At 35.8% G+C, this 27,233-nt stretch overlaps 2 protein-coding genes across 2 annotated transcripts in view; both read right to left on the reverse strand.

Moving 5' to 3' along the window:
• The window catches only part of LOC109062409 (NACHT, LRR and PYD domains-containing protein 3-like), a 209,735-nt gene extending 183,609 nt beyond the window's left edge, over window positions 1-26,126 (reverse strand). Inside the window, exons 1-2 of the mRNA XM_042717480.1 lie at window positions 25,651-26,126; window positions 24,281-24,397 (exon numbers count right to left, since the gene is read on the reverse strand). Coding sequence (XP_042573414.1) covers window positions 24,281-24,397; window positions 25,651-25,763 — 230 coding nt within the window. The 5' untranslated portion in view covers window positions 25,764-26,126. The remainder of the gene's footprint in view (window positions 1-24,280; window positions 24,398-25,650) is intronic.
• On the reverse strand, window positions 11,749-22,730 carry LOC109048190 (NACHT, LRR and PYD domains-containing protein 3-like). Its single transcript, XM_042717536.1, has 5 exons — window positions 22,082-22,730; window positions 21,782-21,955; window positions 21,517-21,690; window positions 14,219-14,265; window positions 11,749-12,569 (listed from the first exon to the last, which is right to left on the reverse strand). The coding sequence occupies exons 1-5, from the start codon at window positions 22,579-22,581 to the stop codon at window positions 12,487-12,489; spliced, it is 978 nt and encodes a 325-aa protein (XP_042573470.1). The 5' UTR covers window positions 22,582-22,730; the 3' UTR covers window positions 11,749-12,486.
• Window positions 26,127-27,233: the final 1,107 nt, after the last annotated feature.

Consider the following 27,233-nt stretch of genomic DNA (forward strand, 5'->3'; position numbering starts at 1 on the left):
GCAGGACTGTTTGAGAGAGATTCCACTTCAAATGTGACTAAGTATAGCGCAATTGTTAATTATCTATTATAAATTCAGAGGAAGTGCCTTAACTCAAAAAAATAAATAATAAATTCGCAAACTGTGCGTGTAATTGTATTTGTTTCGCTTATAAATTTTTTAGACTAGGAAATAGAAACTTCTCAGAGAATGTAGCCTTATAACCCAATATATTGAAACCATCTCTTTTTTGAATTGTTTTTCTAAATCCCAACCAGAGTCCAGGACATCCAGTATGATCCGTCTATGTGTTTTATAGGCTGTTTAAATTTGGACGTAACATGCGTTACCGACAGGACAAAAAAAAACATTTTGAGTTTTGGGAGACATATTATTATATTTATCTTATTTATTATAATTTTTTTTTTTTTTGGTTTTTGTAGCTATTACAATGCCCAAACAGGAGCAACATCTCTGCGAGAGGGGTTGGCCATTCTTCAAAGAAAAAAAACAATTTTATTTCAATTTTCGTTTTTGTTTCAGAGGAAAATCATGTTAAGGTATCTCTCCATTACAGACCGTTCTGAAAGAATGAATTTAGTGCAAACGCGTATAAACTGCTAAAAACTTTAACGAGATGTTAGAGAGGCTATTTTAACAGGTCTGGCCCCCCCACGTAAGATTTTTCCAGTTAATAGTCGGTCATTTGTCTTATCAATAATCGCAGGTTTTATATTAAATTTTACAACGATAATCCCTAATGAGCATTATATATTCCTACGCTCAAGCACATGATTAAGTTAGGCCCCAAAGCACAGGCAGAAGTAGCCTAATAATTGTAAAAAAATAACATTTTATTATTTATAATAACACAAATGTTTTCTTGTCGGCTGGAAGAACATAATTACCTCTAATGCTTCATTCGTGAATGATTGTTTTTAAAAAGGACATTTCAACGCTTTATGTAGATAATTATTCATGTAGTGAGACCACCACAATTTTAAGTTAATTCAGTATCAGTGAAAAAATTCCAGGATTTAGAGGGCGCCTCCTTCCTGCTATGCGCAGTAATAATTTCGCACAAACATTAAATATGATAATTATTCACATTTTGCATATGCATACAACGTAAAAACTATTTTTTACAGCAATATCCAACTAAACAACCAAAAAAGGTTTGTAATGAAGATAAACCAAAATAAGAATAAATGCTGCGCTTGCACTCACCACACTCGCGCCCCGCAAATCTTGACGCAGACTTTTACACACCTGCATTTACAAATGCGGCTGCAATTTTTTTTTTTTTTTTTAACCTAAATTCTATGTAAGCAAGTAACGGCGGTCCCTTAAAAATCACTGGAAGTTGTCTATTAATTGAAAATTAGACCGTGCCTCACGTTTTACTTACAATAAAGAAAATAATTTTATAAAACACGCCAAACAATTTTCTTAATCAGTGTTACAGACAAATATATTTCAAATAGCGTTCAAAAGCTGCAAATGCATTTTGCAGACGCCGCGGCGGCAGTACGAGCGGAACGGTAAGAAGCAACGTTTTTGGATGGCCACCTACTGTACCTGGATTCAAAGGGAAAAAATCACCTCTCTCTCTTCCTCCATCTTTTTCTTCAATTGGGAATTGAGCTATACGATCAGCATGCGTTAAAGGTACCAAGTGTGTGATCACAGGGAAACTGGTCCGTCATTGGACCGGCTGCAGTATAACAAGGGTTCGCTCCTGTACAGGTGATCCGAGGCGATCTGGAAGCTCTGGAAGGGTCGTGGCTACAATGGAGATGCTTACCTACTGAAAGGAGGGAGAGTACCACGATCTTAAGGCATTGAGCGATTGCAAAATCCACTGCTTCTCTCCTGCTCCAGCTCCCGTTTCCTGGGAGGTCCTGGCTTGGTCTCTTGATGTCTGCCATTTATGATCCACCTCTATGAAAAGGTGAAGTTTGAAGGCCCAAACTTGAGACCACAGTTTGGATTGTGTTCATTGGAGGCTGTGGGAATAAATGAGGTCCACGGCAAAAAGTCCTGTAAGGTGCTCACTTGGGGTCTGGGATCTCTAATTTTATGGGGGTCCTGACTATGCTGGAAACCGCCCGTTACCCAACTACAGAGGGGTGAGTATCCCAATCCTGGGTCAGGGTGTGCCAGTGACCCCACTGCTCCCTAATCTCAACTGTTAATGTGTGACAGAGTAAATTCTATAACTCCATCCATCCATTTCCCTCAACTCATCTTTAAAAAAGTAGGACTGTTAGTTTTTAAATCCATTAATTTGAGGTTTAATTATAATTTTATAACAAAAATGGTCTAAAAAGTGATTCACTTAGATGCTCTCAAAACAATTATGTTATATTTTTACTTTATTTCTTTTGTTTAATTCGTTTTCCCAACCTCGTGCAACTGGCAATATACACCAATGAATTGGGAATAACTTGATTATTACTTATCGTATCATGATATCATATTTCAGCAATTAATTTCATTTAGCAGATGCTTTAATTTAGTACAAAACGCATCTAGAAAAGGAGTTACCTGTAAAGCCACATGTGCCTAATGAGATTATTTTGTGAATAAGATTGTGTGGCAGATACTGCTAACAAAGAGAGTGCAGTGGCAACTGAAAAATCAGTGATGGAGAAAGTAAAATCATGAAAGTAAATTAGTTTAAAGAAACAGCTATTAAAAGTGCCCATAGTGGGGGAAGATTTTACCCAAATGATTTTTTAGTTTCTTCACAAATACAAGTAACGCCTTGATATTTGGGGACTAATAGCTGATTTATGTTGTGTTTGAGCACTTTCTATCCTGCATGTTGTTTATTATTATTATTATTATTATTCACACATGTGGTGCTGGATGTTGGGTGAATAGGCACTAGTTGGGTCAGAAGATAATGGTGAAGGGTTGTGTTTTATATTTAGGACAGGTGTTGTTTCGGGATGGATAAATATAGGTAACTGATGGACCATGTTATTTTTGGTAATATACTGGTGTGTGTGCTCATTTTTTTACAGATTGATAATGGACTCAGTCTTTTTCTACATCTAATCTTTCAGCTTTGTAGGGATGCAAGGAGTTCAGTTATATCTTTCTTGTGTGATTAATGGGAAAAGCACGGTTATTAGGGGGAAAACTGTTATGCATTTCTCAGCTTGTATTGTCAAAGAGCCTGACAACAATAAAACTATTGCAATCAACAACAATGGTGGAGCAAGTATTATTTCCTTGTCTAATAAATGTTTGTTTTATTTTGAGTATTACTTTCCGATGCTGGTTCATATATGTGTTTGTGATTAATGTATCACTAATTAATCTGTTTTTTATACACTAATTAGAGAGATTTCTAAAGCCTAATAAAACAGACTGGACAGATTTGAACAACAATCAAAATAAGAAAATGAGAACCAAAATGTGCTGAATATATTTTATTGTTTTTAAAATTGCACACAGCTGTCATCTTTTTAACAATATTGCGCAGCATTTCGATGAAACATGAAAATAAAAAATGCTCAATATAAACAGCAGTTTACACAATACACAAACTCCGCTCAGTAAGTTAATACAGTAGTCAACATTTGAAGTGGATCAAAAAGTTAATCAATCAATTTGTACTAAGAACAAGAAAACACATTTTGGTTTTAGGACAACTTTTGATGGAAGGGTATTCCACGCAATGATCCACTTCAAAGTGAAGTTGACCAGCAATATATAGTGTAGATTTTTGTTACATGCTCCTGAGTTTTTTAAAACTACTGTAGGTACAAATTTTAACCAAAATGTTTACAGTCTGCAGCTTGTGTTCGACCTGTTTGCCAGTTGATTAATCTGAAAAAGATGATGAAGAAGAACATAAAGCCTGTGGAGGTAAAAGTGTAAGTGAATAAATTGTACTCAAGGTGTGCAAATGTCTGTAAAGAACTTTTACAGTTCTGTGTTTTTGCAGGGTTTGCCCTTTGTGACAAATGGCTTTGATGTGAGATAAATAAGGTAAATAAAAGTTGGGAAGGTGATATTGTAATTTGTTACTACTTGTCAAACTCTGGGGCCCAAACGCTCTATCAGATACCACGAGAAAACAACAAAAGGTGCTAATATACACTCACAATGTGATATAATACTACCAAAAAAAATTCTAATCCTAACCTTTAAGTCAATACCGAAATCCCAGATAGCCAGACAATGAAAATATAAATAAATATTCAAATAATTTTTTGTTTGGGACGCTGTGAGCATGGAGACTGTAGTGTTCACCATAAGTTTGAAAACGTTTAGCTTAAATGTTTAATATGAATAAACAGTGCTCATAAACGACTGCTGAGTGAAGCTACAGTAGTTGAGGCTTGGACCCGGAAACAGCGCTTCTTACATCATCACTTAACAACCAAATAATAAGATCCAGATCCTGTCCCAGCACATTGACAGAGGTCTCCAGCTTCCTCCTGCAGGAAACATGACAAAACTACACCTTCTGAAATGATCTGTGACATGTGAAAGAGAACAGCAGCTCACATCTATATAGACTACAAAGACACTGATGACTGATGGTATTGTTTCATTTTCTCCCTTCGCTCCCTTGTCCCTGTCTTCTCCAGACTCCAGGTACACCTCCAGCATGTGTTTGATATTGTTCTTCACATTAACCACAGTAACCTCGCTATGACCATAGAGGATACGTAGCCCAGTTCACAACACCCTCTAAAAACATCCCACTGTGGCTCAGAGGAATGAAAGTCGAAAACTCCCTTCCCCTAGAAACCAGCCGATTGCTCTGCAGCTCATCACCCAGGAGTCATACTTGGTCTCAGTTCACTTATTATGGTCTGTCTGTTTTTAGAAATAAATCAACGGATAGATAGATAGATAGATAGATAGATAGATACCAACAGCAAACCCTTCTTCGAGTACAGCACTGTGTTGAATTCTCGAATGTGAACAGCATTTGTGTGAGTGGAATGGTGGAATTGAACTTAGTTGCCTTCCAGTACGTGGTAATGTGCTGTCCTTTTCTAATTGGCAAATATGAACTGAGCAAAAAATATATAATGGAGTTGCATGTGAAATCGTCATAAAGAGGGCCGTGGGGTTAGGCGGGGCACCGGGGGTGCAGGGTTTTAACCAGTGGGCCCTGTTTGAAATAATTTAATTTTATGTTTTTTTAATTTGTGCTATTTACACAATATTTAGGTTTTTTTTTTTTTTTTTTTTTCAAATTTGTAGGTGTCTAGGTACAGAAACAGAATAATCAAATGTAAAATAGCACTGCATAGTATTCACTGTAAAAATTAAATATACAGTCAAAACTACATTTTATTTCAGACACCTTCAACATTTCTCATATTATCACAGTTTATTTTGCTATAGTCTAGAAAATGGTAATAAAATATGACAAGAGTTAAACTGTGTCAGAATGAATTCATCTTTATAATGTCAGATAACTTTGATAGGAAGGTGTGTAATGGATTACAATCAAGCAAAAATTACACAACTGTCAATACTTTGTCGACTAATTACCAAGCATTGTGTTAGTTCAGTCTGTGGTGTAAAAAGGTTGCATTAGCAATTCAAGAAAAAACACTTAGGCAAAACATGCTCAGGTCAAAGTGTCTGAACAATCTTGGGCCCCAATTTTTTATAAAAATTTTCAAAATTACACTTATACCACACTATAAAAAAAATTTTTGTATAAAATATCACACATTACATTATATTTTTGCTATACTCACTTATATAAATGAACTATAGTGTGGATATCTAGAAATCTACCATCAGGATGAACAGGACATTTCTATGCATTTCATATAAATATCAGCCACAATGAAGTTATCATATCATCATATCATCACACTGATCATATTATCATATGTGATAAGTGTGGTTTGAGAACCGTCACATCATGGTTTGATTGTGGGCATAGATTCAAGAATGCAGGACTGACATGGCTGCAATTTTCATTCTCAGTCTAAGTATCTCAAATTGAAGTTATTTTTAATTGTCACAGTGTCTGGTCTGTGTATCCCTGGGTGTTCTCTAGTGGTCTCACTTCCCCATATAGTCACCTCACTGCAGGTACTACATTTCCCACAAGCCTTTGTCCGATTCATCACGGTTAATTGCCCTCAGCTGTTTCCCACTTTCAATCGTTGTCACTTGTCCCATATATACCCTGTTTGTTTCTATCAGTGTCATGGAGTCCTTGGTTTATGTTACCCTGCCGCACCACCCTTTTTGTGGTCCCTAGTGAGGTCCTGTTTCTTGTATTGGACTTGCCTTTGTGGATATTGACCTCTTGCCTGACTGGATTACGATTTTGGATAACCCATTAAACACTGCTATTGGCTCTTTCTGTTTGTGTGTACGTTGGTGACAGAAGGACTCCATCATGCCCAGGTCCAGTGGTGTGGGATTTCGTATCCGTTCCCCAGACACTATGGAGGAGCGGAGGGGGAGACTCTTGAACTTGACCACCCTTCGTCAAAGGGGGAGTGAGGTGGGTGGTTTGGCTCAAGAGTTTTGGACTATGGCAGTAGGGCTGGGGTATAATGGTGAGGCACTTAAAAACCTGTTAAACGCTGCCTGGATGACCCTGTGCCTGGGTGGGGTAGATGAAGGGGCTGGAGATATTGGACTTTTGGGGGTTCACCAGTTACCTACACCATCATGCTCAGTGGGATACACCCACCACACCCATCTCTCCAGACAGTTTGGCCGAATCTACGCCTGTGTCTCCAGACAAGATGGCCGCCAGCCCCTATGCTACATAATGCTAGCCCAATGCTTTTTCGTGTTCCCTAGTGTGGGCATGTTTCTTGTTTGGACTGCCTTTGTGATGTTGACACCTTGCCTGACTGGATTACGATTTTGGATAACCCAAATAAACACTGCTATTGGATCTCTCTGTTTGTGTACGTTCGTGACAGTAATTTGGGCTCAGTTTACATTGTGTACGCTAGACAAAAAATGCTTTCTACGAAGCTCATTTTCGGAAATTGGACAATACACGAAGATGAAAATACAGACATATTTAGAAGTTGGCTAGAATATACTCAAATGTTCTGTAAGATCACTGACAGTATTGTAAGTGTTTTACACATACAGCGATGCAAGTGAAGGGAATGTAGTGGTTCGTCTTTAATCTTCTTTCTTAAACAGCATAAAAACAAATGGAAGGATCTGTCAGTTTACCTGCCACATAGTTTGCTACCAGAATTTCTTGAAATTGTTTAAATTGTTTTTTTACCGTATACCGTTTATTTTTTTGTATTCTGTGAAGCTGCTATTATAATAAACGAAACTGACTATGCTGCACAAAGTATATCATATTTATGTTTTGACTTTGAGAAAGCAAACCATACTGATTTTCTATTTAAGATTATTTATTATTTTGAGGACTAAAATTTGTAAATGTATTTCTCTTCCTAGAGTTTTTCCAGCGGGACAAGCTATAACATCCTAAATCATCTCAGATCTCCAGACTGGTCTGACCTAAGCCTGGAATTCACTACATGATTTTTACCCCGATTTTCTATCGATTTACTGTCTGGAGAAGTCGACCCTAGTTGCCAAAAGTCAGAGCAGTCTGTAGATTTCAGTTGACAGATTTCAGTAGAAAACTGTGTTATTTTATGATGGTCACAGACTACAATTTTTTAGCTTCAGAGCTTTAACTTCCATCCAGTTGGAGGAGATCAAACATGTTTGATATTTAAAGACGATTTTAGAACACATATTGTTTTGAAAAAAATTTGTCAAGCATCTCCTAGCAACAAGCCACACCTTTCTGTTCTGCATCAGTTGGTTGTGATCGGAATGACTTTAAAAACACAAGGCATCATACATTTACAAAAACAGTGAACAGTCACAAAGGAAAAACTGGGCATCACACACAAAACTGAGGGTTAAACACTACCAGACTTTAAAATATCTTCAGACTTTGTCCTGTGGGGCAGCGTTGGGGGTAACGAGTTACAAAGTAATGGATTACAGTAACTATATTACTTTTTTGGTAACGAAGTAACGTAACGCATTACTCTAATAATATTGGTAACTACACTACTTTACTAGACTATAGGAACGTGCTTCCTGCGTTACACAAGCCGTGTTTGTCCTATGTGTAAAATTTGTAATTCTGGGCCGGGTTAACGATTGATCTTAGCGCTTAAGAAACGTTTTCTACGAGTAATTTTACGATCGTTCGTTATTGTTTCACTTGGTACAATGCACGTAAAGCAATCGCATCGCACGTAGCTGTGCTTTAAGTGCTACTTAGGAGACGCTATCCGTTGTCAAGTGCTGAAACGTCACAATGGCTCTTAACTGTAGTAAACGATAGTTTATTGACGTTAACCTAATGCTGCGTTCCAGACAGACAACTTGGATATAATAGCTATAATACAATACAATACAATATTATGTGGCCCTATCATACACGGGCGCAATGCGACGCAAGGCGCAGCGCAACCCAGATAGCAACATATTGTCGGCCCAGATCTGGCCCACATCTGGCACATGTGGAATGATGATCTGGCCCACATGTAGCGTGGAATGATGGCACTTGGGTGGACCGCTCCGCTCCTGTTTTGCCAGATCCGGGCCACAAGCAAGCCATAGCAATGCCACATGTCAGCCAAGAGCAAAGAAATAAACCACACTGGATCTTATCTGAGCCACAAAATATGTTATTTATAGAGTCCTCTCAGCTTGTCTAAGCTTGTTTACAAGCAAAATCACTGAAGGAAAGAAGAGGACAGAAAAAAAGAGATGAACACAGCACAGCAGCACACAAACATGCCAAATATTAAAAATTAAAGGATTGCAATCCATAATAATTTTCTGTAGGCTATTTAAATATAAAAATGCCTACATGTCATAATGGATCGCATGTATCAGAATTAGGCTATCTATAATGTAATTTTTATACAGTAGAGAGAGAAAGAGAGAGAGAGAGAGAGAGAGAGAGAGATTTATTTTCCGGGTCTTATACATACATAAGGTGGTTTTCGTGCACTTCAGCAAGTCATTGACATATTTACATGCATTAAAATAAGGCTATTAAAAAAAAAAAAAAAAAATTGAATAAATTAAGTTGTTTTTATGCATTTAAATAATTAGACATGCTAAAACACAGAATTTGGTAACAATAAAACATATGGTGAAGAAAAAATAAAACATTTCATAGGGCCCTAAGCATGTAATTTTTGTTAAACTTTTAATAAATTGTTGTGAAAATGTATGTGTTATGATTTAATTAGATATGCTTTTTGATTAATACAAATTAAATTGAACCATTAAAAAGGAGTTGAGAAAAAAAATAAAACAGAAAAAAAAAAAAAAGGAACCCAGAAAAAATTAAAACGGAAAAATTTAATTTGGAAAAAAATAAAATGGATTTCATAGGGCCCTAAAAAAAGAAAGTAAAGTAATAAGTAGTTAAGTTACTTTTCAAATGCAGTAACTAGTAAAGTAATCTCATTACAATTTACAGAAGTAACTAGTAACTAGTAACTAATTAAATTTTTTGAGTAACTACCCCAACACTGATTATAGTTTTTAGTGAAACAATTAGATATAGGGACTTTGCGCGTAATTCTCTATTTCTGCCCCATGCAGTCACACTGAATAACCCCAAAATAAACACAGCATGTTGAAGGTGAAGGTAGAGACATTGTATAGTATTGAACTTGTGCTTTATTACATCAATTTTATGTATTATTATTATTATTATTATTATTATTGAATCCATTATTAATATCCAGCTTGTTGTCAGCTTAAATTATTTAACAAATATGTATTTGATTACTTTTTCAGTATTTTGTAATTGTGCTGGACATCTGGTATGATTTAGAACTTTTTTTGTCTTAACATTTAGGGTATTGGAGCTAAAGTTTCAGTGCAATACAAGTTAAACTCAAGTATAACTGCAGATGCCATTGATAGTTTAACTTTAAACATCCTGTGTCTGTATTACTCTGGGAGATTTATATTTACCAATTTCTTACTGTTTGTTGCAGTTTTAATATTTGCTTCAGCAGTCCATGAATCGAGCTAAGCTACTGGAAATATGGAAATATGAAATTATATATTAGCCCAAAATATGATCATTTACATGTGGTTTACATGTGGTGTCTTCTTTAGTACCTTTTATTTTTTAATATTAATGTGGTCATTTGGATGCAGTATTCAGCATTTATTTTGTACATAGTCGAGTATATACTCATATACTGTAATACTGGAAGTTTTTGTAAAGGCGCGTCAAAGCACTAGCGTTTGAGCCAAAACTCAACATCGTTATTGTTTATAATGTGATCAGTGTACTTTATGTGCAATAAACGCTTCTGTTCAGCTATGTTAGTGAAATATCTTTAAAAATCCAATAATATCACCGTCAAACTTTTTTTTTTTGTTTTTGTAGCGATGAAGAAATATTCGTATAGCCTATAAAACAATTACATACAAGGAGGACATTGTTAATGATGTTGTAGAATATGTAAAATTACATTTTAATAGTAGTCTAACTTATTTAAGCACTGTAATTGTCAAAGTTTTGCCAAAAAAAACAGTAGAAAAAAAAAAAAAAAAAAAAAAAAACTAAATATAATTATACAATTTAAGGTAGATCAAAAATCATATAGCGGGTCATTTTCATATGACAAGTCATGAAGAATAAATTCTTAACTTGCCATAAAATATGAAGCATTTTATTTACTCAGTGTTCACAGATTTAGAGCCACGAAATGGCGTCTACACGGAAGTCTTGCATTGTCCTCACTAATATAGTCAAACAAGCGTGTGTGTGTCTTACTCTGGAGAAAAAAATCACACCCTAAACTATCTAAAACAGACACAAAATCATGACCGCTGTGCTTACATGGAGTATGTGTGTGTGTGTGTGTGTGTGTGTATACATTCTGTGTATATAGTACCATATATATTTCTGCGTATAAATAGTACCATAAAATGTCAAGGTAGTAACAAAAAGTATCAAAGAATATTAATTGTTCAGTATTTTAATTATGCATTTTTTAGCTAAGACATCTTTATATTTCACACTGCAAAGTTATATTTACAATTGGACTTTTCACCAATGCAACTTCATACATTACAATGTGACAATAGCTCACAACTGCAAATATGTTTCTTGCAATTCTGACTATTAACTCATGTCGGAGTTGTAAGAAAAAAAGTTGCAATTGCAAGATATAAAATTGCAATTACCTTTTCTATTCTTTTTTTTCTCTCTGAGGAAGCAGGGTGTGAATTACATGGATGGGGTTTTTGATGGGTATGACCCCTAAATAAAAATTGACACCCCTGAAATACATAAAAAAACTGCCCATTTAAAAGTGTAAAAGAATAGTTTGCATTGTTCTGTACCTAAATTAATAATAAGTTAATATAAATAAATGTAAATTCGAACTGCCCCTAAATGGGTCATTTCACTGTCAACAGGTGCCAAACAGGCTAAATGCCGCAAAATAAAGGGTTTTCATTCAGCTGAATGCAACAGGAGATACCATAAAAGTTCAGCATATATATATATATTCAGCTTTGGCATCACAGAAATAAATGATAATTTAAAGTATAATAAATTTAAAAACAATTATTTTTTAAATTGTAATAATATTTCACAATATTACATTTTTTTCTGTACTTTTGATCAAATAAATGCAGGCTTAATAAGCACAATAAACTACTTACAAAAACAATAAAAATAATAATTTTTCTTGGTCTGATTTGCACTGTTAAAGGGATTGTGTGTGTGTGTGTGTGTGTGTGTGTTAAAAAAAACAAACAAAAAAAACATTTTTGGTTGTCCTAAATTGTTAATTCCAATAATACGGTGTACAACACAAATCTTCACTACTCATGCATATTATAAAAAAATAATAATTAAAAAAAAAAAATTAAATTTGATGACCTTGGTTCACACATGTGCATTGGACAAAACTGCTATACTGAAAAAACAAACCCCCCTGAAAGTCAAAGTATAATTCACACACTGAATGGAAATGGGCTTCTGTATGTGTCTGTGGTTCTTCACAAGGAGTTGTTAAATCTGACACAAAGACACTGAAGATTCAGGATAAACCCCAAATCCAGCATAGAGGGGTTCAGTGAATGTGGTGTTGAATGTGTATATGTGTGTGAGTGTGTCTGTGTCAGAGACACCCAAAAAGAAAATAATGCCGGCCGACACATCTACATACACTCCTACTCTATTAGAGCGAGCTGAAGGGCCAAATACATCAGTGCTGTTATTATTGTACCAGACAGTATAATTCATATCAGAACAATACATACTCCAGGACTTTTCATTGAGTCCAAACCAACAGTCAATCCCACTTTTCCTGCTGATTTCTTTATATGTCACTGCTACATGACCTGAGCCGCTCCATTCAACCTCCCAGTAACAGCGTCCAGTCAGACTCTCTCTGCACATAACCTGCTCTTGTTGCGCAAATCTGTCTGGATGATCAGGATACAGCTGATGATCTTTCACACATGTTGTTTTCTTGTTCCCTTCAGACAGGATGAGTGAGTGTGTGCTGTGTTTGGATCCAGTGTGAGATCACAGGCATCTGAACACAAGAAGAGAGATCAGAGCTCTTTTTGGTCCCCATGAAGACCAAAGTTTTTTTACCAAAGAAAATGCAGTTAGTACAGTACAAAACAATTACACCTATGAAATGTCCTCATAAAACATGGAAATGCAACATGAGTGTGCGTGAGAGAGAAAGAGAGAGAGCAAAGTAGAACAAATTAACAAATTAAAGTACTTCTACAGATTACAGCACCTTACTTATCAAAATGAAAGACTATGGTCAGAGAAAGCTCCTGACGAAGTATTGTCTGAGTGAACACAGGGTATATACAGGGATCATGGACTTAAGATTAATACCTTTTAAGACCTTTTTAAAGACTCTTGCCATACATTTTAAGACCCCATCTCCACTCCAAGTTTTAACCAGTTATATCGTCGACACTTTACCTTTACTATATATTGATTGTAAAATAGCACAACTAAACAGACCTACTTTGTGAAAACTCCTTATCAGTACAACATAATTTCAGAAGGTGGGGAATAAAGCGCAAGATAATTTAATTGAGTGACTAACCAATGCAACCCCCCCAAAAAATAAAAAAAAAATTAAATAAAAAATAGACCAATAAACAAAACAACTGACAAAACCTTTTGAAGAGGGAAAATAAAGCTCTGCGAGCTAAAGGGGCAATAAGTTCACACAATATATTCAAAAGATGTATTTGTCACATCAAATCTTATAACTGTTTGCAAACCATAGCTGTTTTGTGGCCTCAAAAAATCGAAAGTGAAAGTGAAAGTGAACTGCGACTGTGAGCACTCATTCAAAAGGGATTTAAAAAAAAAAAACACATATTGATAGCAGTGCCCTGAATGCCTAATAATTATATACAATATTAGAATGTTTGCGGGAGCGGATATAAAAATCGCAGGAGCGGCAGCAGCGCAATCAGTCAGTGAGAGCCGTAACAGATGACGTCAATTATTGCAGGATTCCATAAATAAACTACACAGAACCTCACTATTCAGACAAATATACATAATGTTATATAAAACAAAATTTTATATCTTGGAAAACGGTATTTAAGGACTTTTTTAATACTTATTAAGGGACTTAATTTTCTCTAAATTGATTTATCAATTTTTTAATACTTTTTTAAGACCCCACAACACCCTGGAACAGTCTGAGTGTGGAGACAGACCGACACAGAGCTGCAAATGCAAAATTTTACCCAAAATAGCTCAAATTGTGCCTGAATTCCAGCAAGTGAGCAACACAGAGAAACTCTGTTATATTGCGGAGAGAAAGAAAAGTGTATCCACCTGGCAGTGCACTATGTGTCCTCCTGCCGTATTATGAGGGACAAAGGCTAAAAACTCCCTTTTCTTTATCAGTGCTCTCTATAAATATATACTTTGTATTTGCTATCATAGCTTGTGTGTGTGTGTGTGTTATATGCAATAATATATGTATGATATGGACATGAATACATTTTTTTTTATCTATCTATATGCCTGTATAACTTGTTCACTGCTTATTGCTTTGGCAACATTGTGCTACTCCACAGTCATGCCAACAAAGCTCATTTGAATTGAATTAAAAATGGAATTGAATTGAATTGAATTGTGTGTGTGGGGGGGGGGGGGGGGGGGGGGGGTGGGGGGGGGGGGGAGGGGTTAACTTACATTTTCTCAGTCCTGGTTTGATTCTGAAATGTCCTCCATGGTCCAAACTATACAAAAGCATGCACACAAACAAAAACTAAAATTATTTCATATGAAAGTAGATTATTAAACTGCAAATAAAATGATAGTTTTGAAACTTTTTTTTTTACATTTACTCTCCCTCAAGTCATTCCAAACTCTACAGACCCATCAGCTTCATCTTCCAAACTCAAATGATGTACACACACATACTGTACATAGAGTGCAAGAAATATAGTAAACACTTTTTCTGTGCTTTTTGATTTAGATTGATTTAGGTCCTGCTTCCTTTGTTTAGTTGTGTAGTCTTGTGTAGTTCTTCTGGTTTCCCTCATTAGTGCCTCACTGTTTTCACATTTGTCTTGTTGATAGTTATCCTGTGTATTTAAAGCCCTGTGTTTACGGTGTTGATCTGTCAATAGTTAAATGTAAATGATTGTGAATCTCAAGCATTCAAATATGATAATATTTTTATAACAACACGAGCCGCTTAAAATTAATAAAGTTATCAACATAACTGATATTAGAAATGGTACAGTAGGTGGCCATCCAAAACGTTACTTCTACCGCCGCTCGTACCACCGCCGCGGCGTCTGTAAAGTGCATTTGCAGCTTTTGACCGCTGAGTGGCGCTTTAATCACAAGTTTTCAAACAAGCGCATCAAAGCACATTTTCGCAAATAGACGTCAGCTTTGCCTCACCGAAGTGTTATATTTGACTGCAGTTGGGGAAAATGAAAGAAAAAATATTTAATATTCACAGATGAAAGTTTAGTCCTTATGAAGATATGTGCGTTTCTTAGAACGAATTCAAGCAGGATAAATATCAAGCCTATAAGCCTGTGCTTATATTTTCTCTACACCATATTTTAGATTAGACACATTTAAAATAGTGTGCAGTATTATTTTATATAATATGAATTATGTGTTATATTATTCAAAAGAAATTGTGGTTTACTTTGCATTGGAGCATTAAAAGTGGTAGCATAGTGAGCTAGGCTTGCTGTTTTTATAAATTATTTTCTTTATTTTAGTAAAAAGTGAGGCACTGAATAATTTCGCTCCCATTATTTAGGCCTAATTAAAACAAGAAACGAATAAATTAAACCTGCACGATTTAACAAAATCATTGAAACTCTAAAGAATGGACTGATTAATAAAACGTCCTCATGATTAAACTCAAGTTCTCGAAATACACACGATGCAAAAAAGAGCTTCATTAATGGACAACTTCAGCCTTCTTTACTTGCTTTCATGTAATTTAATAAATAAATAAATAAATAAATAAATACATTGTAGCTGCATTTAAATGCAGGTTTGTATAATATTCCGTAAAATATCAGTGCAAGATTTGCTCTGCATGATGCTGAGTGCACGTGCAGCATTTATTCTTATTTGTCTACATATTTTATCTTCATTACAAATCTTGTTTGGTTTTATTTTGGATAATTGCATGTAAAAAAATATTTGCTTAGTAATGCATATGCAAAATGTGAATTATTATTCATATTCAAGTGTTTGTGCGAAAATTATTACGCGTGCATGACAGGGAGGCGCCCTCTCGGTCACGTGATTTTTTTTCCCGATAATGAAATAACTGAAAATTGTGGTGTCTGGCATACATGAGAAATATATCTACAGAAAGCTTGAAATGTCTTTTAAAAAACGAATCAATTCAAACGAAAAGCATTATGTAATCTGTGAAGGTGCATTTCTCTCTAAAGGCGCGTCCATGTGGAGAGAGTCAGCACTGTGAATTTCATCTTGCAGCCGACAAGAAAACATTTGTTTATTAATAAATAATTAAAATGTCTCCTTTTTCACTATTATTAAGCTACTTCTGCCTGTGCTTTGGGGCAAACTTAATGCATGTGCTTGAGCGCGGAATATATTAAGGCTCATTATGGATTATAGATGTAAATTTAATATAAACCTGCGATTAGTTGAATAATGACAAATGAACGACTAGTAACTAGAAAAATCTTACATGGGAGGCAGACCTATTTAATAGCCTCTAGACATCTCTGTTAAAATTTTTAAAGCATTTTATACGCGTTTGCATAAATTCTTCTTTCAGAACGGTCTATAATGGAGAGATGTCTTAACACTGATTTTTCCTCTGAAACACAAAAAGAAAATTGAAATAAAATTGATATTTTATGTTTTGAGAATGGCCAGCCCTTCTCTGCAGATATTGTGCTTCTGGTTTGTGCATTTTAAATCACATAAGGTCTACAAAATATATAAAAACTCTTGTGTATTTTGTCACGTTTGTAAAAAAAGCCTATAAAACATGTTCATAAACGGATACTTTTACTGATGTCTGGACTCTGTTTGGGATTTAGAGAAACTTCAATATATTTGTTCATGAATAGGCTACATTCTGTGAAAATTTATATTTCACACTCTAAAAAATATTGTATGGACGCAACAAAATAAAACGGCCGATGCTCCACTCAGGGCTCGTAGTTGTGATTGGGCTCAAGCCTCCCCCGCGCGTCTGAGACAGTAGCGGAGCGGTGTTATTCTGACTGGAGCGAGGAGCGGATTTTTTAAAAGTCAGGAGCGTTGTGGTTTTCACTCGCTCCAGCACCGCTCCATCACGAATACAATTCATGCCAACAGCCCGTAATATAACTACATATTTAGCAATAATTCACATGATAAAAACATATTTAGCTATAGCTTGATACACACAATCTCTCCGATCAGAAGGTTATAATGACGGCAATAGTCGAGCGTTACAGGCTAGGTCTCAAGGAGTTTATCTTCCTTTTACTCCTTATTTTTGGGTTAAAGCATGATTTAAACAGATACAGCAGATTCACAGGTAATCGCTGTCGCAATAATGCATTCAAACAAATGTAATTTTACAGTGCTGCTTCGTCTGTAACTGATTTTTTGAAATCTGTAAGAAATGCATCGATCATAAAATAACTGACGAAAATGTACTGTTTTTTTTTCATCACAACAAAATTTGCACAGCAGAATGCGGCAATTATACCTTTTAATGCTGACAATGTTATTAGTTTGGCGTTTGGTAGGACAAAAAGTTTGCACACAATAACCTAATCCCCTTTCAAACTTACCCACTAATTTATTTATTTATTTTTATTTTATAGGCTACGTTATGAACATAACATTTCAGCTTTATCCACGGAGTGAGTGCGGAGCAGTGAATAGTGAGCGCGGAGTGGAGTGATTATTAAATGCTCGGAGCGCGGAGGGGAAATTGTTGCCGCTCCACTCTGACATACTCTGCTGCCGAGTGAGAGATGTTTTTTTGTTCGCCCTAGAAATGAACAAGACCGTCCGGTGTAGACACGGTTAGACAGTGTCTGCTATATTTACAAATAATTGATAAAAGAAATAAAAATAAATACATAACCTAAACCAGCAGCATAACGAGATGAAAATATAAACTAGAAAATATAGTTACACTTTCTTCTGTCCTACGTCCATGACACTGACTCACTGGAGCTGCCAGTTTTAATCTGAACAGCTCTTAACGCAGAGTGGATGGATGCATGATGGGCTAGTATTAAAAAAAAAAAAATTATAAATAAAATAAAGGTCTTTCCAGCATTAAGGTAATAACATTACTGCTTTTTTTAATCATCTTGACTCAGTTATAAATTTGACTGGTAAATGATAAAGAATTATATTAAAATTGTTTTGAACAATTTATTTGTCATTTGAATATTGATTTTAAGTAAGGGAGGCAAAAAAAAAAATCGATTTAAATCGTAAATCGGATTTTTTCTGAAAAAAAAAATCAGGGATTTTTTTTAGGCCATCGCCCAGCCCTAATGCAACAGTTTTTTTTTTGTTTGTTTGTTGTTGTTTTTTTAGTTAAGGCAACTTCCTCTGAAATTAAGTTATAATAACAATACTATATACTACTATAATAATAGTAGTCAACATTTGAAGTGGATCATACCTTTCTTTAAAGTTGTTTTAAAACCAATATTTCCTAAAAACCTGTTCTGCAAGTATGAAACCCTCATAAGACACTGTGCATATAAAAGACCAAGAGATTCACACCTTTATCTCGACCCCCACAAGCTATACAGAACTACCCCCCCACCCCCCCCCGCTGAACTGAACTCGGTCCTGTTTTTTTGGCTGTGAGGAATGGTGTGTTGTCATGTTACTGGGTTTTTGAAACATGCCTGCACTCACATCAGCGCTACTCTTTTTTATTAATTATTTTCTCGCAGCCCATATTATTATTATCACTAGACCATAATAATAACAAATTATCAATTGATAATTAATCATTATTTTTGAGAAAATCGTAGACGTTTGTGAACGTAGACATTTGAGGCAGGCTTTAAGACCAAGCGGAATCCTCTGCACCTGCTCCCGCTTCACAGCGAGTGCGAGTTCTAACTGACCCAGCTTCACCGTCCACGGTTTGATTTTATAAAATCAGTTTGAGGCGAATACAACTTACTGATTATGAGCCCAACATTTAGCAAGGCGGGAAAACAATCAGTCTACCTGAAGAAAGATGTATTTCATTGAGCTAATGCTGTTAAATAGAGTAATAATAATAAAAAAAAAATTAAAAAAAAAAAAACAAACACTGTAGGCTATTCTTAAACTTGGAGCTCATTATATTGAAGTACAAATCCAAACACCAGAAGCAACCTACACTCTGTGTTCTTTCATTGAAAAGTATGCATTTTATTTATTCACAGGCTATGTGGTTGAAATAATATTTTAGTTGAAAACTTTAAGTGCCATTGTTTAAAAAAATGCTTCATAGAAATGTTTCATAGACCTTCAGTTGTTATGCTTTAAAATCCAATGGACAGACATAGGCGTATATTATTGTACATTACAAATATTTGGATCGTCCCTTATTTTCTTAAAGAGTAAATACTTATTTTCTTCAAGAATAAACATTATAAATAAAGAATAAAATAAAGAACCTCTATTAGTCCTTATTTTCCATTTCTGAAGTTAACTTGCAACTCTAATGATGATGTGACTCCCCTGACAGTGACACGTTCCTCAAAAAAATAAAATAAAATAAAACCTTGTTAGAGCTGTGAGCGATTAATCGTTTTAAAAAAGAAAAAAAAAAGTGTGTGCTTGGTTTCCGAAAAGGAAAACGAATACAGCTCGTAAAAAATGATATGATGAAAAAGTCATGATATATTAATTCATAGAAATAATTTAAGCAATTAAAACCTTTTTTAAAAAAATACTATATTCAACTTGAATTTAAATACTATTAAACTGACTTTAAAATCTCAAGGAGTTTATAAGTTGAAACGGTAAAATGTCACATTGCATGTTAAATAGTCTAAATTAACTTGTATCTTTTATAGTATCTGAAGACATTGATTGCATGTTAGCATAAAACTAACAATATATTTTGACTATTTTTTAATGAACAATTCCTGTATATAAAATGTGACAGCAACCTTTATATCAAACATTTTGAAATCGTCCACAGCTGAGCATCGTGGGAGGCAGATTGAGCGCGTGGAATGAATGTGATGCACAAGTCATTTTCAGATGAAATGGAAAAATAAAGCTGGATAAAATTATAGCTACACAAAACTTGTAAATAGTTAACAACATAGCTTAGATTAGGCCCATACTCTGTTCCTAAGTATATGATGTAAATTTCTTAACCCACAATAACACATTTTAACTGATTAATCGGCTATTTTCGTTTGCTGCATTTTTTTTAAACACGCTAAAAAATAAATTACATTTGTGAGAGTTGCATTTTATTACATTCTGAAATAACAACGGCAGGCCTAATAATGCTATAGGCTAATGTACCAACAGGATTTTTTTAGTTCCCTTCACTTTACAACAAATCTTTTAAATTTAGCAAATTTATCAGAACAGACCAAGAATTGCAAATATATAATTCTAATGGATAAATATAATTGCAGTATATAATAATACAGGCTTATAAACAAAACAAAAATAATAATTTAAAATAATTTAAAGTGATACATAAGGTTGGGCTTATCTCTCTCATTCGGGACAAATCCAAAAATGTTGCCCATTTGAAGCTAAACTCTTATTCATGATGTAAAATAGGCTTTGGATTTCACGCGTGTTTCAGTATCTACGCAAAAAAAAAATCATAATGAGTAAAAATATGCCAAAGTGGACCGCTGCTCGCGCCGCATGGCTGGTGAACGACTGCTGTTTCCAGATATGTGCGCGTGAGGCACCAGCGCGATCAAAGTCACAATTCATAATTTTTGGTCACACAGTAAAGGCATAATTAAAAAATGCAAAGCAGTTTGAATAATCAAGAATAATATACAGAGTGAAAAGAATTATTTGTAAATGCTGGACCGTTCTCATTTCGCTCTGCAAATGGAACCTGAAGATTATTATTATTTTTTTAACCAAGAATGAACCGAAATTAAAACATTTACTAATTATAACCTAAATGTAACATTTACTAATACAAAATACAAAACATTTACTAATATAAAACTTTTAATCCGTATATAAGGTCTTTCTTTAAATTTTTGATAAGTAGACTGTAGCCTAAGACTATCCTATTTTTTAATGGCTTTTAAGGATGTTATAATGTATATTATAATGTTATTGCTGTTTTACGTCTTCCTTTTATTTTACAATTACATTCATTTCGCAATCCGTCCCTTTGCGCCACCTGGCGGTAGTTTCGCAAATGATTTTAACACGCGACTGACTTGCAGTTAACACCGCGGCCCTGCGGCGGCGGTACACGCGGCGGTATTACCCATTTTGGATGTCTACCTACTGTAAGCAAGGGCTGCTTTGTTTACGTTTCATTTATCTGCGCATATCTTATATATACTTATTTTGGTTTCTCCTTTTGAATGACGAATATATGCTATTGATAGCTGCTGATATAGACAGATGATTCCTCTGACGCAGGCGCAGAATGCACATGTTAGTTTGCAGTCGGCTGTAGTCTGAGCAGTGTGTCCAAGCACAGCTTTTTGGTCCAGATGCTGCCGACGCAAAGCGAAAACACCGTCGGCTTTAGTCACTGCTGGTTCTCTGAAGTCGGCTTGGTGTGTCCTGGCCTTTAGGTAACCCAAATCACATACAGCAGGGGTCACCAAACTCGGTCCTGGAGGGACCAACCCTAATCAAACACATCTGAACCAGCTACTCAAGGTCTTACTAGGTATACTTGAAAATTCCAGGCAGGTGTTTTAAAACAAGCTATAGCCAAACACACCAGAACAAATTCAGTAAGCACCTTACATAAACAAACACATATTAGACAAAACTGACCCACATACTTGAGTATCTGCAGTAAGCAGTTTGAATCCTCCAGTTTATGTTTGAGCAGCTGGACTCCTGATTGTCCTGGATGATTGTAGCTCAGATCCAGCTCTCTCAGGTGTGAGGGGTTTGAACTCAGAGCTGAAGACAAATAACCACAGCCTTCCTCTGTCACCATACAGCCAGACAACCTACAGATACACAGTCAGATCATCTACAAATATACATCAACATTATGACCGACTAACCATTCATCACCCTTTATATTTATGTTTTTATTACTTCAGTTTCTCCAGCTGACAGTTTGTACTCTTCAGTGCATCAGAGAGGAGCTTCACTCCTGAATCCTGCAGGTCATTGTTACTCAGATCAAGCTCTCTCAGGACACAGTTTGAGGATTGTAGAGCTGATGACAAACTCTTACAACACTGAGCAGTGAGATTACAGCCAGCAATACTGAAAGAGATTGAAGCACATAAGAATTAAATTATTAACCTTATTATTTTACTTGAATTTTAATAATATAAGTTTAATTCTAGTAAAAGACATCCAAATTAAATTAAGACTTGATTAAACACTTACAACACTTTTCTGCAGTAGATCACAGCTGGTATCAGTCTTCTTCTCCCCTCATCTGATGTGTTGTATTTCTTGAGGTCCAGCTCATCCAGCGGCTCCTCTGACATCTGAAGCATGTACGTGATTATTGAGCAGTGAGCAGGAGAGAGTTTCTCTGAGTGTTTGTCTGATTTCTCAAACTCCTGAATCTCTCTGGGCAGAGTCTGATCTTTCACTTCCAGCAGACAGAGGAACAGATTGATGGATCTTTCAGTGGAGAGTCCATGTCCATCTTTGATCTTCTCTTTAATGTACTGTGTGGTTCTCCTGATACTCTCAGAGCTGTTCTCTGTGTGTGTCAGTAGATCCTGCAAGAGTCTCTGATTGGACTCCAGTGAGATGCCCAGCAGGAACCGCAGGAACAGATCCAGATGACCATTTTTAAACTCAAGGACCTTATTTACTGCATCTCTATGCAGATTGTGCATCACATCACAAAACTGCAATGTATCAATATGTATCATTACATAATAGTAAAATGCATAGAAAGCAGCGAGAAACTCCTGAACGCTCAGATGAATGAAGCTGAAGACTTTCCTCTGATGAATCAAAGACTCCTCCTTAAAGATCTCAGTGCAAATCCCAGAATACACTGAGGCGTCAGTGACGTCTATGTCGCTCTCAATCAGGTCCTCCTCATAGAACATCACATTGCCCTTCATCAGCTGTTTGAAAGCCCACTTCAGCAAGTTTCACAATCACTTCTCTGTTGGACTGCAGGAGTTTCTCTGGATCTCTCTCTTCATACTTCTGGTTTCTCATGTTGATCTGAATCAGCAGGAAGTGGATGTACATTTCAGTCAGAGTTTGAGGGATTTCTGCACTCAGATCTTCTTCCAGGAGCTTCTGAAGCACAGTGGATGAGATCCAGCAGAAGACGGGGATGTGGCACATGATGTGGAGGCTTCTTGCTCTTCTGATGTGTGAGATGATTCTGCTGGCTTGAAGCTGGTCACTGATTCTCTTTCTGAAATATTCCTCCTTCTGAGGCTCAGTGAATCCCTGAATTTCTGTCAGACGGTTGATGTATATTGGGGGGGGATCTGATTGGCTGCTGCTGGTCTGGAGGTGATCCAGATGAGAGCAGAGGGGAGCAGCTCTCCTTTCATGAGCTTTGACATCAACACAGCCACTGATGAAGTCTCAGTCACATCACAAACTTTCTGATCATCTGAAAACATCAGTGTGATTCTGCTTTCATCCAGACCATCAAAGATGAACACAACTTTACACTCCTCATAAATCTGTGAGTCCAGATCTTGAAGTTCAGGATGAAAATCCAGCAGAAGTCTGTGAAGACTGTACTGATGATCTCTGATCAAGTTTAGCTCTCGAAATGGAAGCACAAACATGAAATCTACATCCTGATTGGCTTTTCCCTCAGCCCAGTCCAGAATGAACTTCTGCACAGAGACGGTTTTTCCGATTCCAGCGATGCCTTTAGTAAGAACAGTCTTGATCTGGTCTTTCTCCTCACATCCTGCTTCAGCTGAGGCTTTAAAAGATGTCATTGCAGTCGATTGGAGTGTCTTGTGAGTGTTGTGTTCTGGCTGTTTTCTCCATCTGTAAAACCTCATGTTCTTCATTCACTCCTTCACTCTCTCTCTCTATGATGTAGAGCTGTGTGTAGATCCTGTTCAGGAGACTTTCATTCTGTTGGAATTTGTTTCCCTCAAATAATCTCTCATACTTGATCTTCATGCTGGTTTTGTGCTGGTCCTTGACTCTCTGCAGGTCTCCAGTCTCCAGTGTGTGTTTTCTGTAGGTTCTTTCATCTCTGATGTGGGTCTGAGAGTGGGATGTAGAAGATGAGCTGATTGCATCTGTGTCATGCATTTTGCCCCTGCAAAAAGACAATTCAGCTTAGATCAGTGATGCTTAAAAGATCATCTGAAATGTATTCCAACCTGAGATATGAAAATGCATTAAGGGTAATGCAAGATGAGTATGTTCAAAAGCAGCTTTTTATATAAAAGTATGTTCATTAATCGAGTAAAATCTACAATTATAATAAGCAGAGGCAGGGTTTAGAATATTGAATATGATTATTAAGTACATATTTTGATTAACATATTTTAATGTGCATTTACTGTTTTTTATATTAATTAAATAATTGTTCATCTGAGATTCACAATATAAAGTAGCAAGTATGTTTATACTAACAGAGAGTCAGAGGTCACTGCTGAATCACTGAATACAGGGGGTCTGTTCATGGATGTGGCACTCTTCAGAGACACACTGCTGGGTTCTGGAGATCTCTGTTTCTTCCTCTTTGTGATGCTGATAAACGACAAACAAAACTTAAAGGAGTAGTTCACATTCATAGTAGGAAAAAATACTATGAAAGTCAATGAGGCTCATCAACTGTTCAGATCCCAACATTTTTCATCTGTTCAACAGAAGAAATAAACTCATAAGGGTTTGGAACAAGTGGGGAGTGAGTAAATGATGAAAGAGTTTTCATTCTGAAAGTGAACTACTTTAATTTTTCACAAACATACTATATAGTTTAATGCACTACAAAATTACATTTACATTTATTAACTTGGCATGAAGTTTAGGAGTTACTTTGCAAGGCTATAAGTGAAAGTCGTGACATTTGCCAAGCATGGTAACCAGAGATGGAAATTAGCACCCGCCACCAGCCAAATGCGGGTGATTTTGTGTTGTGGCGGGTAAACTCGCTTCACCTACTCGCTGCACAAACCCCTGTAAGTTCATTCTCCTCCACTATTCTGCAACATTTTAGATTATATGGACAGTTTGTGTTTATCTTATTGTTTTAAAACGGCATAATAAGCAAACTAACAAACAGTATTATCGGTCGCATGTCTAATAACTGCTGTCTGGGGGATGCATTTTATTTCCAGTCTTCAGAAGTTAGCTCTGTGGCTATTAAGTTGTTACGCTGTTCATTTTTGTTTGTAGAAACAACATTGTATCGCTACACATGTTTGACAGCTCTGGCGTGACGAGAAGCGTAAAAACGATGTATTAAAAATGCTGTGCGTTCGTTTGTCCACAGCGTAAAAGTTTGCGAGCCGTGATTTATTTCAGTGATACAGTGTTGAACAGGGGACTTTTCCCCACGTGTTCCCTCAACCACAAAAAACAAAAAAAAAAACATATATACTGGTGAATGCTTTCCTTTGGAATTAAATACAGCATTATTAATGCGTACGAAAACTGTTTAGAATATAGCAAAAATGTTTCTGTACATTAAAAAAGTTCAGTGCAGTGTATCATCCGGTTGGGCTACGGAGTTGAGAGAATTAGCTACTTCACCAAGAGTCGGCTGTTTCAAAACCTAGTAAGCTGCCTAGATAGGCAGCATTTTTGAGCATCACTGAAAAAGAAAATGTCAGTATTTCATTGAGACATGAGATTAAATAAATAAATGAGGTTAAATAAATCATCAGGCTAAGAATTAGGCAGATAGATAGATAGATAGATAGACAGATGTTCATGAATCTTTGTTGCTAAGACAGTGGAATATAAATATCTGCCAAACGCTAAAATGGTTAATGTCTTACTTGGGTTCAGAGGTCATTTCTGCTTCACTGAAGGCAGAGGGCTGACTCTTCGTGGGTTGATCACAGCTTATTTTAGAGGCAGTGTCCTCCTCTCTCTTCTCTTGTTGACTCATTTTAGAGGAAACGTCCTAATCTTCTGTCTCTTCACGTCCTCTCATCTGTCAAAGAGTGTTGGAAACATAGTTTAAAAGATAAAATAAAGATAAAAAGAACTAAAAGAAAAAAATATTTTGAAAACCACATTGTTGTTACAGCACCTCTGTGAGCATTTTCATTAAACTGACCTACAGCCTTAGAATCTATGCTGTGTTTGGTCAGTCTTTCTCTTTTTTTTACTATTTAATACTGTACCATAATTTGGATAGGCCTATAGATGTGTAGTACATTGCTTTTCAGCTTTGTCGAATTCACAGATAATGGGTACAATTAAACACTGTTATTTCTGAACGTAATGACAACAGCAAAAATGTAATCCCATATAAAAAAGAATCAACCCTAAATAGCAGCTCATTTTTATAGGACTACAGGAGCACATGAAGAATATGTTATGCACTTACCACAGCACTGTTGAGCAATGGAACAAAGCCGGGCCTGAATAAAAGTTTGATTTTATGTTAAAAAAAAAGAAAGAAAAAAAATTACGACCCACTACTGACCAGTAGGTATATTGTTATTAAAAAAATTTATATTTTAAACACATAATTTTTTTTTGTTTGTTTGTTTGTTTTTTTACTTTTTATTCATCAAAGTATCCTAAAAAAGTATCACATTTCTGAAAAAATATTAAGCAGCAGAACTGTTTTCCAAACTTGATAATGATCATCATATTAGAATGATTTCAAAGGCTCATGTGATAATGATCCTAAAAATTCAGTTTGCTCAACAGAAATAATGATTAAATTTAAAGTATAATAAATTTAAACCAATTTAAATTGTAAATAATCTATCCACAATATTACTGTTTTTTTCTGTTTTTTGATCAAAGTAAATGCAGGCTTGATGAGCAGAAGAAATCTGTGCATTAGCCTAAAGATCAGCTTAATTTAGCAAAACAATCATTTCAGGGACATGGCGAGTTACAGGCTTATGTTTTTTTTTTCTTCTTCTGTGCATTATATTGAAGGCTTTGTAAAACTGCACAGCGTTTTAAGCTTTTTAAACAACATACTCCGTCCTACACCAACTACACACACATTTCCTGTCATGTATGTCTATGAAAGACGATCAAACCAATCAGGGGTGCGTTTCCCAAAACCATAGTTGCTAACTAAGTTAGCAACTTTGTTGGTTGCAATGCAATTTCCCATTGCCAACCAACTAAGTTGCTAACAGGTTAGCAACTATGGTTTTGGGAAACACACCCCAGAGTAGGTATGGGGCGGGGCGACACGTGCAGCCCCACCTCGATCTGTAGGCTGCAGCCGGGTGCTTCTCTGTGAGCCTGCTCTAGAGCAGCTGCGATGTAGGTGACAAAAAAAAAAAGAATAAAAAAAAATTTTAAATCCTTTGCCCCGTCACATAAAATGTTATTGGTTTCCACTACAAATACCATCACAAACCATAATAATAATTCTTTACATTTA

Source organism: Cyprinus carpio, chromosome B1 (genome assembly GCF_018340385.1).
Source record: "Cyprinus carpio isolate SPL01 chromosome B1, ASM1834038v1, whole genome shotgun sequence".
Classification (NCBI taxonomy): domain Eukaryota; kingdom Metazoa; phylum Chordata; class Actinopteri; order Cypriniformes; family Cyprinidae; genus Cyprinus; species Cyprinus carpio.

Bases quoted from the DNA above. Each gene is read 5' to 3' on its own strand.
- LOC109048190 (XM_042717536.1), bottom strand. From the start codon at position 22,581: ATGATACATATTGATACATTGCAGTTTTGTGATGTGATGCACAATCTG. The intron at 21,691-21,781 runs GTAATAAAAACA...GTGTATCTGTAG, and splicing joins TGTCAGCTGGAGAAACTGAA to GTTGTCTGGCTGTATGGTGA. The intron at 12,570-14,218 runs GTAAGTTAACCC...TCTTGTGTTCAG, and splicing joins CAAACCAGGACTGAGAAAAT to ATGCCTGTGATCTCACACTG.